Below are 13,754 nucleotides of genomic sequence, written 5' to 3'. Positions count from 1 at the left end.
TGTAAATACGTGAGCTCATTCCGCTAAGGTAAGAGAGCGCAGATCAGAGGAACAAGAAACTCCCCTGAATATTCCTGAACGACAAGAAGGGAAAAAATGCTCTTCGATCAGCCAGTTCTCCCGGAGACCAACTGAAACCTGGTTTGACACAAAATAAACCATTAGAGGGCTCAGAGGGAGAGGCGGGCAAAGGTCGGAGACTGTGCCCAAGCAAAGTCAGCATGAGGAACTAGGAGTGGGGGAGGCAGCACTGCTTGAGGGGCTAGAAGGGGCGCGGAGAGTCTGGTGTTGTTCGAGGAATTAGTGGAGAAAGTGGAGACTGAATCAGATATGGGTATGAGAAAAAAAACAAATCTGTAGGTGAGTCAGAGACATGAGAGATGCTTGTTAGGTCAAATAATCTAAACGTTCTTGACTTGAGGTGACGCTGAGGGGGAAGGGGGTGTACGCAGACTCCCAATAAAGAGGGAGACGAGTATTTATTTGACTTTGTCCTGGGATTACAGGCGGAACTGCCTTGACAACTACGGTTCCCAGACTTGCCCAGTTTTGCTGGCGTGCAGACCTAAGCTGGACACTGCAGGAACCGGGTTTGAGGAATCCGCAGCTGTGACTGACAGTCTAAATGAAGTCCAGATACTGTACTCTTAAGAGAGAGACTTATTCCCAAAAGGCCACAAGAAAGAGCCTGAGGAGCTGACATTTCCACAAGCACTTCACCGTTCCAGCGACTTACAAAAACAAAGACGCCAGGAGTTCTTTAAAGCAAGGTCTCGGTGGAAATCTCCAGAATGAGTTTGTATAGGAGGCCTTAGGGACAGTACACAAGAAATGTACTCATGTTCTTGATAGAAGCTGTCATTCAGAGACACTTCTAAGCAGTACAGGGCCTGGAGAGGGTGATGAGATGACAAGGCCTGATCTGAGAAAATCTATTGAAGGGAATCTGAAGCATGTGGGTTATATTGTAAGTGTTAAGTTACCTCAGACCTACCTTGCTAGATTTAAGGTATAATAAACAGGTTGTTAAAAGAATCTGCTGGGTTAATTTTAACTGATCATTCCATCCCCTTCACACCACTCTAGCAGCTTATGATCTCCTCTCCTCCCCTCCTTCAGCCCTCCTCCTCTCCCATTAGCTCAGCTTTACCACCCTTTTCTGTCTCTCCCTCCAGAAAGACCATTAACAACCCACATCTCCTCCCACTGGTCAATACAGGCACACCATCAATGCACCATCCATCCACCCACAAACACACACCCACCAAACCACACATCCCCTCATTTGATGAGTGTATTAAAGAATGGCATCAACAGAAACCGTAAATGTCCCGTTTCATTACCAAAATGTGACGTGTCACCAATTCATTTCTCCTTTATTGATCTAGCGAGGTATACTAGAGATGGGTCACTATGGTCGACCAAATACTGACTGGTTGATTAGTTAAGACGAATAGACTAGGTTATAAAGTGTTTGTTAACTTTAGTGGCAGTAGGGGTGTGCTCAAAATATCGATTCTTAGATACATACCGATATAATAAAAAAAGATACAGTATCGATATTCTAGCCCTTAGTATCGATACTCCGCCCAGCCATTAGGGGGCGCAGCGGCGCCCGCGAGTTTCAAAAAAACTCATGGAAAATGTTAAAGCAAGATGTAGCATTTAAAGGTGCCATAGAATGAAAAACTGTCTTTACCCTGGCATGTTTAAATAATAACAGTTCTGTACATGGAAATGACATACAGTGAGCCTCAAACACCATAGTTTTCTCCTTCATATGTAAATCTCGTGATTAAAAAAGACCACTGAAAAACAGGCGAATCAGAACATAATACCGACTGTGACGCAACAGTCGGGATCACTACGCCCCCAACATTTGCATAAACCCGCCCTTGTTCTAAGCCGGCCGAACCATCAGAAGCTCTGCAGGTATTGTAAATAAACAAGCCCGGACAACAGCGAAAATAACAAAATAAATGTTATGTTCCAGGCCGTGCAGGGGGTGTGAAGTGCAGGGATGGGTTGGTGTCTGTATTCAGAAAGGCACAGAAAGCAAATAACGCGAGCCACTAAAGGGACATGGTTAGCTCCTTGCTAGCGGTAGCCTGTTACAGTACATAAGATTTCACTCTCAGTAAGGAGAGATGAGGATGATGGCGAATGACTTACAGATCCTGAGCACCACTGACAAGCATCTGATCTTGTGAAATGTGTGGTAAGTACTGTTGCTCCATAATGTAAACATAGTTTGTGTGATCGCGTCTCTTGAAAGTGAAACTATAACGCGATGGATCGTTCAAAAGCAGTTTCAATGCCTCGCATATTAATAACAGCTCCCTGATGCCGCGTTTTATATACAGTATAATTACCCGACGATATAACTGCGAGAGAAAGTATTTAAATATATATTTTCCTCCCTGTGCTTCCTTCTTGCTGATGAGCCGTACTGTGAAACAGCCAATCAGAGCAGAGCTCAACATTGAGCAGCACTGTGAAACAGCCAATCAGAGCAGAGCTCATTATTATTCATGACCCTGCCAAATAAGCCAATAACAGACCGTTTCAGTCTAGGGAGAAATCCTAGGGTTGTAAATGGACATGTAAAATCGTTTCTGGAGATTTTTTGCCCTTACCTAAGCCACATACCTTCTGTGTAGATATCAGAGAACAATTTAAAATACTGTATCAATGCATTCTATGGCACCTTTAAGTGATTTCATAGTGAAATATGTTATGGCAGTACATGGTGTCACAAAAAAGAATTATAAGAAGATTTAATAAGAAGTTAAGAATAATAAGAAGAAGATTTTGTGCTTGTGTGAGCTCAGACTGTACCCTTGGAAAGTTAAATGTTGACTTGTGGTAATTTCCAGATTAATACAATTTGTGTACAATTAATCAGAGCACTTAAAGTTGCAAATATTTAAGCAAAATGCACTTTGTTATAATGCAATAAATTGAAGAAAAATGCAGAGTTCTGTTTGTTGAGTAAATGTGTTCAGCATTAACTAATTGGCTCTGGCCCATGTATTTTTATTGAATCGTATCGAATCGTGTCACATTGTATCAAATCGTATCGAGACAGCTCTGTATCGAGGTACGTATCGAATCGTGACCTGTGTATCGAGGTATGTATCGTATCGCCAGGTTCTCCAAGGTATATAGCCCTAAGTGGCAGTGCTTTCATTTGCATTCTGTTTTAACAGCATTAGCTTTTAGCCAGTTTACACAGCAATACCTTCAGAAGAAACCTTAAAGGTCCGTTCACAGCAAGAACAAAAACTATAAAGATAACTAAAACAATAACGATATTATCGTCCACACCAACACACGATACCATTCTGTTTATTATAAGCTTGAACTGCAGTTATAACTTCTGCTGCTTCAAGTTCAGTCGGGTGGATTCTGATTGGCTGTCAATGTTTTTAACGGCTCATCAGCTGGATTCCAATGATTTTATTCTTCTGTGGCGTTAACATTATAGTTGTGGTGTGGACTTCCCTATTCTCTTAGAGTTAGAAGGATTGTTAAAACTTTATAATTATAGTCAATCTTTTACTGCTGTCACTCCTCATAGCTTATTGAGTGTCCAGCTACACACACACACACACACACACCGTTTTGAGTGTCCAAGTTTTAATTGTGTCTCAAGTCTCCTGCCCGGTTTCATTCTATTTAGCCATTTTTGGATGCAAAAACATGTCTTACGTAAACACCCCCTAAGGTTCAACTGGGGTCAAGTGAACCTGAAACCAGTCTAATTATACAGGGGTTCCAGTTAAGACTGATTAGTCAACTAGTCGTTCAGGTAACCCGCAAACGAGTTTCTTTGGAGAATGCAGTTTGTCATACAAAAACACTAAATTCAGGCACTTCACTAATTATAATATAACATTACGCAATGCTTTAGCAAACACTATGCAATGAATTACAAGAGTAAATTTGGCTATCAGTGAAACACAATCATTGTTAATCATCATTACCATATTAAGAAACTTTTAAAATGAACAGCTGAATTCAATTTCAGAACAGTTTATCTTTTAAAACATTATCATATACGTCAAAAGTCAACAGCTCTTTTATAATTTATGGACATAATCTTTCAGCTCTTACTGAATTGTGAGATATTATTAGAGCTCTGTTATGGCAGCATACTAAAAAAACTTGAGTGATCGCCAAAATGCATCTTCAAACGCTTCCCTGCTTTATAACTTAAGTCATTTGGATTATGTTTACTTTAGAAAAACCAACATATTTTTGTATAAAAGCCACAATGTACAACAGTAGCCAGCCAAACGCTCTGAAACATGTTCGCCTGTTTGACAAACAGGGATCTCCGCCAATTAATAACATCTGCAGCAATGAAAACAAGCACCTAACCTGGCCCTCATTACCAAATAACCGAGGGCAGAGAGTTGGGGATGGAAAGCGATACTCTGCATAGACTGCGAGACGGGGAGGACGGCAGCCAAAGCCGGCGGTCCTAGGGAGTCGGTGTTGAGAGCAGCCTAGAGGCTTATCTTCAAGTCAAATCCTTTCACATACACATACACACACACACACACACACAAATACACATTCAATCCACATAGACTAGACTTCAGACAATAAACCCCCCAAGCCACTGACATAAACTGGTCTGAACACTGCTCAGATGCTTACTGTCCCAGAAGAATCCTGGTGTGACTGTGCAGTAGTAAAGATGAACAGATAAACAGCAGACAGCATATATCCATTCAGTCATTACTGGTATCTCCAGCTTTCTCCAGTAAGCAAATAGCACTGCATTCTGAATTGAAGTTCTGGAGTCTTTTCAGGAATATTATTTTAGACGGCATGTCCTTCTACAGGGACATCAGAACAGACCAGAGACAGATTATGAGATATGTACAAACCTGTTTCTCCAGAATGCGGGAGATTTCTCCCAGGGTTCTGTCCAGGCCAGACACTTTGTTACTGGCCCATTGACCACTGTCCTGCCCCTGCTGCTGCTTTACTAGATCCTTCACCAGACGCTGAAGCCTGGAAGCAAAGACACACACACAACTGGGTTAAAAACATGTTCAGGTCACATCAACCCCCCCAAAAAAAAAAAAAAAAAACAGCCTTATTTTAATTTTGCATTATTTTTTACAATTTACCACATTTCTGCTACCTTATTCTTACTACTGAATTGTGAAAATAAATGTTTAAATTGTAAGGTATTTATATACACCAAGGTAGTTTGGATTTGTTTGTTATTTTTGTACTACCTTTAAATGATTCATTTCATTTTACCAAACCCCTCCTTTGTGTGACACTAATCTGCGGTGATTGGTCCAATTGGTCTCATTTTCATTTTATCATGCCTGTAATGCCTGATAAAGCGGGTTTGTGAGTGCAGTGCAGATTTGTGTACAGCCGTTACAGGAGAAACCGCTATTTCTACCGCTCCAAAAGTGGCACCTAGTGGCCAAGAATGAATTTACATTTTCATTCAGACCAAAGCGAAAAGACCAACAAGTGGGCAGGCAATATGCTAATGTTTCATGTTGATGTCAACATGAAACCGCTTGGGATTTGTTTTAAAAACAACTCGTTTCAATGATTCAGAGTCGACTCTTTCTTTTGAGAGACAATAACTTGACACACGGTGCACTTTCAGATTTAAAACTTTGCAGGATGTTTTCATTCACTTAGAGCTGTTACACACTGCATGAAAGGTCATTTAAAAAAATCCATAACAGGAGCACTTTAAAAATAACAACACTGAACCTGCAAGTTTCACCTAATTATATATGCAATATCTTACTCTGGTTTATCTATAACCATACTCCTTTCAGAAATTTTCAGCATCTTTTTTTATAAATTTATTTAAAAATATATTTTTTAAATAAATAAATTTAAAAAATAATAATATTATGCCCTTTTCAGGGACTGCTGGAATGCCACACAGGTGTACATGATTTCATGTTTTACTATCATTGTGCAAGAGCGCAAACCTGATCCACACAAAGCAAAAGAATTATAGACTGTAAGATGAGATCTGTGACAACACCTCTTAGATGTCAGTATTGCATTGCATTGCATCTAACGGGCAAAACTATAAAGGTTTGATTCTAGAAAGCCCAGTGCTGGCATAATTTCTGAAGCTTGGATTTAAAAAGACAGCATTAAGACATGAGTACTCAGTAGAAGACCTCAGCTTGGGTATATGATCCTTAAAAGTGCAGCGGGGAGCTTACTTCGCCTTGTAAGGAGAGTCGGGGGTCTGGGTCTTGGCTTCCATGCATGTCTCATACTCCTTAGCCCTGAAAAAGAAAGACAAACAAGTCTGTCAGAAAGAGACGGAAAAAGAGAGAAAAAGATAGAGAGAAAGAGAGGAGTCCGATGGCTGTCAGCCAGAAGACATGTGGAGATAAGACGACATGCTGAACAAAGGAAATGTCAAGAGGTCAAGCTGAGCCTCAAACTGTTTATTTAGTCTTTGGGCCGCACTAGCAGCAATCACAAACTAACAAGCATGAACGAGTCACAAACGCTCAATCTTCAGAGAGGTATCACAGCAGAGGATGTTGTTTCACAGCAGGGAATACCAAACTTCTCCAATAACCACACTATTTAAGTTCAGAAATCAAAATAAATGAGATTGATTGGCTGATGGGTGTGAACTACTCCTCCTACATTCCCTCATGAGTCACAGACCAAAATAATGAGTGCTGTCAGTCAGCTCTAGCACGCTGGTGTGGTCCAACAAGCAAAATTCCTGACAATCACACATCCCGTTCCGTCAGATAAGGATGATCGATCAGCTCCTGAAAAATAAAAACCGCTTGATTGATGGATGTTCAGGGGCTGATAAACTCAGACGTCTCTTTCCGGAAGACAACGTCAGAGCAGAGTGGTCACAAGACTTTTAATAGTTTAATCATGATTTGAGTTGAAATTTCAAAGTGAAAGGTTTAACCAAAATGGTATTGGTATACGTTGCTAAATAAGAAAAAAAAATAATTTTCAATCAACATTTTCGAAAACTTTTCAGTCTTAGGGAAGCTCCATATATTTAGACCGTTTAAAGAACTATAACCTGTTATTAAAATTCTAATGTCTCCGCAGGGGCAGAGAATTCTACCAATTATGCATAATAACAAGAATGTTGTTCACAGCAGTTAATTTTGAAGTTCTGATTCTTTTAGTTGATTTGGTAAATTGAGTTTTAAATTAATTGAATATAATAAATGACGAATGATTAAATAAATAATAGAATGAATGAACGAACGAACGAGTGAATGACTAAAAATGAATGAATAAGTGAGTAATGAATGAATGAATGAAACAGAATGAATCAACGAATGAATGACAATAAATTGAATAAATGACTAAGAAAGCAAAATTAAAAAGTGAATGAATGAATAATAAATAGATTGAATGACTAAAACAATGAATGAATGACAGATTTGAATGACTAAACCGAATGAATGAATTAACGACTAAATTGTATAAATGACTAAATAATAAACCGAATAAATTATTAAATTAATGATAAATACAATGAACAGTGGAAATTGAATTTTTTGGTAGAAGTTGGGTTGAGGTGGATACATTTCTAGTACTGATCTGTAGGAAGCAGTAAATCACACTAAATAGTGCTCATTTGAATAGTGAAAATTAATTGAATGATTTTATGGTGTCACAAAGGACAGGAGACTTTGGAGATTCACCAGGATTATGTGATGATCCCTTAACCCTAAGCCTCGACTATTAAGATACTTAACAATAACTTGACTATTAACACAGTTATGTTTAACTCCGCCTTCTTTTGAGTGACAGTAGCATAGTATGCTTTACAAATTCTGAAACGTGATTCCAATGTGCTGTTTTGTAGGAGTGAAACTATGCTCGCCAAGCCTCAAGATTTGAGCAGTGGTGCGCTCAGAGAAAGATTGTGAACCATACCTGGCCTCGTTCTCATCCTCCAGATTACAATATTCCTCTTTGACAGCTTTACGCCTGCACAGGTTAAACAGAGGGGCAATCGCCGGACTATCAATCTCTGAACACGGCAGGCCCCATTAAACGGGCCGGGCACCATAAATATTAGTAACCAGCTATAAGTGGGGGGCAGCTACAAAGCTACAATGCAGAGCTAATCATCAATTCATCACGATGTGCCCCACTATTCACCTCCGCCCACGCTGGACGCAGACGGCCCCCTCCCCCAAACGACTGTAAAACCGTCAATGCCTTCCGACGGATAAAAAAAAAGAAAACAAATACAGTGTATCCGTTTTAAATGTGCTATGGGAGGCTCAGGCGTTCTGTACTCCCAATTACAGAGAACATTTGGTTGGGCAGCGGTGCAATATTTAATATTGGATTTGAGAGGCTCTCAATCAAATGGAAGACAATTTGACTGATGATGAATTAAAGGACGAGGAAAAGGGAGGGAAAAATGTGACCTGTGGAACATATCCACCGAGAGGAATGAGGCTTGATCCATCTATAAATTCAACAAACGCATATAAGGGGTTATGTGTGGAATAAATATTGGATACATCCCGAGATTAAAAAGATTTACATGCACCTGATGGTAAATAAAGGTCTGAGGTAAGCAGGGTCCGAGTGTCTTAAAGTTGAAACTCTCGGAGCTGCAGTCTAGCGGTCGCTACTCATTCTCAGACACTGTTCCAAATGGAACACTTGATGTGGACTTGTCGTCTAATAACCTTAACTTGCAAGTATCCCCAAAGTTCACAAGATTGTATGGTGTCCCATGTGTTTTATGATTCAGAAGGGTGCCCACAAACTTAAATCCTTATTGTGACCACTAGGAGTCCTTTATGCTGCCTTTGGCAGAGATCACACTTAATGTTGCAAAAAACTATTGTCACTAAATGTAACCAACATTTGGACTGGGAGGAGGACGGAAAGGGTACAAAGGCCACACTTGATGTGAACTTGAAGACTTGTGGTCTTTGCCACACTGACCATTTGGGTTATCCAATTCGTCAGTTTGCAAAAAGGGTGTTCACAAGTGCCTCCTTTGTGGATGCCACAATCCCTGAAATGTGTCCTTTTTCTGAGCCTGACCTGGTGCAGAATTCACAGCAGACAACATCTCAGCAGTTTATGCAATGTTGTGTCACCAACATTTGGACTCAAAGGACGGAAAGATTCTAAAGGACAAACTTGATGACTTCTTGTCATTGACACACTGACCATATCATAAGGGTGTGTGTCCCATTTGTCAGTTTGCAAAATGGTGCTTTCAAGTGCCCCCTTTGTGGCCACTATGTTCCCGCAATGTGTCCTTTTGCTGAGCCTGAACTGAGACACTAACATGTGGACTTAGAGGAGGGCAGCAAGGATGCTGCGCTTGGTAACCTTGCAGACTTGTGGCAGTGTGCACTGTACAAGAGCATTGGGTGTCCCCACTGAGAAGGTTTCTTGGAGCCCTTTGTTGGCAACTATACAGTACACCCTTGATGCTCAGAGTCCACAGTTTGCAGCAGACAACTACACAGCGGCCTATGGGACATTACGTCACCAATGTGATGACTCAAGAAGATTGCAGGGGGTCTATATAAATTGCACTTGATGTGAATTTTCAGATTTGTGTTTGCTGTACTAACTGTATCAGTGTCCCATTTGTCAGTTTATCATGCAGAAGTGTATGCTTAAGAGCCTACTTTATGGCTGCTATGCACTCTTGTCTTTTGGCCAATTTGACACTTATGCTGAATTCACAGCAGACAACTTCCCAGCGGTCTATGCCACATTGTGTCACCAACATTTAGACTCTGAGGAGAACAGAAAGGGTCCAAAGGCCACACTTAATATGAACTTCAAGACTTGCGGTCTTCGTCACACTGACCATACCATGGGGTGTACAATTTGTCAGTTTGCAAAAGGGTGCTCACAAGTTCTTCCTTTGTGGATGCCATGATCCCTCAATGTGTCCTTTTCCAGAGTCTGACCTGGTTCAGTATTCACAGCAGACAACATTGCAGCAGTCTATGCTCTAAAGGACAAACTTGATGTGAACTTGAAGACTTGTAGTCTTCGCGATCATTGACCATGCAATGGAATGTCCCATTTGTCAGTTTGCAAAAGGGTGCTCACGAGTGCCCCCTTTGTGCCCACTATGTTCCCTCAATGTGTCCTTTTGCTGAGCCTGAACTGGTGCAGAATTCATAGCAGGCAACTTCCCAGCATTACGTTACCAAAGGAAGACCCCAAGGGTTAAGGACTTTACTTCCAGGACAGGGCCACTGGTACTCCTTTAGGCAACTTAAATGTGTTGAAAAGGCAAAAGTACACACAAAAAAAAGGACGAAGACCCCACAATTTTGGCCTACCCTGTGCTCAGGTTTACTGAAGCCCTCATTGCAAGATCATCATGTGTTTCCTCGCAGCTCTATTCCCTCCCACTCTTCCCTACCTTCCTCACTGACTCTCCTCTAGAGAACTTTTTTTCTGTATTTGTGAGTAAAGCGATGGTCTCTGGGAGCGCAGAACAGGGGGTCTTTTGTGTGCCGCCCCCTCTGAGGTAGACCAACACACAGAGCGCACTGTTCTCAAGCCTAGGGAAAAGACAAGCAATGCAACCAGCCAAATATCATACATGAGAGAGAAAGGGTCATCAGAGAGAGAGGGAAAGAGTTAAGAGCGAGAGACTCTGAAAGTTTAAAGACCACATCCAATGCTGACACGGGCGGACATGCTACTTTCATGGTAATTAAAACCACACATGTTTGCACACGAACAACAAGCCATATATTTGAAGAATAAATCAGGGTCCAGCTAAGGAAATTAAAAAGCCTTTTTCCATGCCACGGCTGTGACGAGGACTGAGCGGGCTTAACAATGACACTGGGGGACAGGGCAACCTGGGAGGGCTGAGAAAAGCTCTCTAGCGTTTTACAAACGCCACACTGTGCTCCTATAAAACGGCTCATTTCCACCCCGTGGTGGAGCGGCCAACCTCAGCAACCCAGGGCTGTGGGCGGCCATGATTTATGATCGTGTAGCGCCTGTTCTCTCCCTTTCATTCTTTCCTCCTCAGCCTCTTTCCCTCACTGTGTGAGTGTTGCAGGGCTCAGCACAGGAGTGACAGAGAACAGAGGAGGCTCATGTTGTCACTCTCCCAGCCAAAGCTTAGAGCTTTTTCTGCCCTCTGAGCTACCTCTGTATTAATGAGCTCAGAAGCAGGGCAGACTGCCGGTCTCCTCTCCACTGCAAGTTAAGAGACTGTTAGTAGACATCACATAGAGAGAGTGCAAGAGAGGAAGTCTGCAAATTACAATTACTGTAAGGCCACAAAATAGGGCAACCGTTACAACTTACAAAAATGAAATCTTGATAATAGTATCACACTTTGTCAAAATTTCGATATAACTTATGAAAACCGAAATGTTATTACAAATTTCCGAAAGCAGAAACATCATTACATGTTCAACAGAAATTGTATAATACTGAAGGTTAATTCAATTTCGGCATTCATAAATTGTAACAAAATGTTTATTTTTGTCAATGTAGTCAATGCTGAAATTACGACAAACTTACAAATATGTAATGTACCAAGCAGCAAATATTACAAACAGGGATGGCTGAGAAACTTACAAGCACAGAAATTTCATAACGTACCAAAACTAAACACTATAACTTCTGCGACTCTGCATAGAACAAGTGGTTTGGAGAATGGATGGATCATTATAACTTATGAAGATAATTTAATCAATTTACGTTGAAATTTCAACTATCGAAAATGAAATTACATAAAAATATAATAATTTGTATAAAAATGTCATAAGTTAATTATTACTCTGTAAGTTGTACCGTAACTTCAAGTTATGTATGAAAAATCTACAACTTAGAGATTTTATAACTAAAAATAAAATTACATCGCAATTTAAGAAAGTAGAATCTTAACCAGAACTTGCAATACATTTACAATGATTGAATTATTTGAAAGCATACATTTACATATGATTAAAATATGTTGTAGTAGCAGTGTCAAATATCATTGCAACTTATGAACACAAATTCTATGTACAAACCTGTAGATATTTATACTGTTTATCAACTACATAAAAAAATAATTAACACCCAAGCATTATTGTGCTGCAATTAAACAAACACCTTACAGAAGTCACTACAATTCACAATCGGACTGAATATGAGCAGTTGAATGTAAACTTGCATGGATGTATAAAGTTTTATATATGGTCTTTAGGATTGTACACTGAACAAACCATCTCTGGAGCTGTTAATTCCATTTTTAGCATTACTGACAAACAATACCACTTTACCTCTCATACACCAAAGCACACACACACACACACTAACAGTTGTGACAGGAGGCAAAATTGATAGTGCCCAGGTCTAGGATCTGACACTGAGACACGTTCGCTCCTATTTGTTGATTACTATTGATTTTCTTTGATACTTCATTTAAAAATCAATAGTTGGAAGAGAGAAAAACAGGCATGCTTTACACATACTTTAACATACTATTGTACACTAGAGAAGCCTTCAGTTTTGGCAGCGTGGTGGCAACCAATTAGGAGAAAAGCTCTTAACAGGTGAAAGTATGTGTGTGTGTGTGTGTGTGTGTGGGGGGCTAACAGATCGATTCTCACTTTTTCCTCCCCAATCACAGAGAGTGGCCATAAATTAAGCTCATCAGTGTTGCTGTGTGGACAGCCGGGATGCACATCGCCTCTGCTCTCCATCTCCTTGTCACTCATAAAGCTCTCACAAGCAGCAGCGCGACCCTTTAGCCACATAGAGGAAGAGAGAGAGAGAGAGAGATAGAAGAAAGAGAGGAGACTGTGATGGCATCACCTTGAGTTCATGCGTGCCCGTAGTTTCTTGGCCTTTTTCCGAGCTTTCTGCCTCTCTTCTCCATCTTTCGCACTGTCGGAGGGCACGCTGCTGTCAGTCACAATGTCTACGATGTACTTTTTTAGAGACAGGTGTTCCTGTCGAAAAAGAACAAAATAATTTAATTATGTAAATGTTGCATTCATATTAGAGCAGATTTGTTTGACTGGTGTGAAAGGTGTTTTTCAAACATTGTTGGGGGGTAATATGTAACAAATAACAGGTGTTACAAAATGTACTAGTTTGATGTAATGAGCAAGATGTTACTTCTAATTTATGTTTACAACATAATACTTCTGTTTCTTTTTCAAATAACCTGATGATGATTGTTGTTCTTTCAATATATTGCCATATCAGCTTCACTGGCTATTACAAGGCATATACAGATTAAATATTCAACAATATAATATATTAAATACAATATAATATTAAACATTTTATATAAATTCAATAACTTAAAAAAAAAGGTTTTGTACATGCAATTCCATAAAACATTCTAATGTACTTATGACAAAAAATAAAATAAAAAAAATTGTGTGTCCATCTTTCAAAGTGCTTAAAAGTTTGTACTGCAAATAAAAATTGTTAATAACATTCATATAACATCAAAAACCGGGCAGACCAAAAACGTGTTTTATAGACATGCATCTTTATACATACACACACACTAAAATAAACAATGCAACATTTTTATGAGTAATGCAATAATGTAACACGTTATTTATAAAAGCTAATATTCCATAGCACCGCTTCTGAATTTGTGTTATTTTAGTATTATTTATTTAACATATTAATATTTTGAATTTAGCATTCACTTTCATATTCTTTATTCATTTTTAATATTAGCTTGATTTAGTAAATTTCTTATACATTGTCATTTTTATATT

The 13,754-nt window shown here is 39.7% G+C and overlaps 1 protein-coding gene across 2 annotated transcripts in view; it reads right to left on the bottom strand.

The window, feature by feature from the left end:
- Positions 1-13,754, bottom strand: part of LOC306868470 (S phase cyclin A-associated protein in the endoplasmic reticulum-like) — a 107,174-nt gene that overhangs the window by 49,361 nt on the left and 44,059 nt on the right. For both annotated transcript variants that reach the window (XM_079414654.1, XM_079414653.1), the window contains exons 20-22: positions 12,829-12,965; positions 6,228-6,293; positions 4,899-5,025 (exon numbers count right to left, since the gene is read on the bottom strand). In XM_079414654.1, the coding sequence (XP_079270780.1) occupies positions 4,899-5,025; positions 6,228-6,293; positions 12,829-12,965 (330 nt within the window). The remainder of the gene's footprint in view (positions 1-4,898; positions 5,026-6,227; positions 6,294-12,828; positions 12,966-13,754) is intronic.

Source organism: Barbus barbus (genome assembly GCF_936440315.1).
Source record: "Barbus barbus genome assembly, chromosome: 50".
NCBI classification, from domain to species: Eukaryota; Metazoa; Chordata; class Actinopteri; order Cypriniformes; family Cyprinidae; genus Barbus; species Barbus barbus.
Note: the sequence above shows the minus strand (reverse complement) of the source record. Positions and strands in the feature narration are given on the sequence as shown.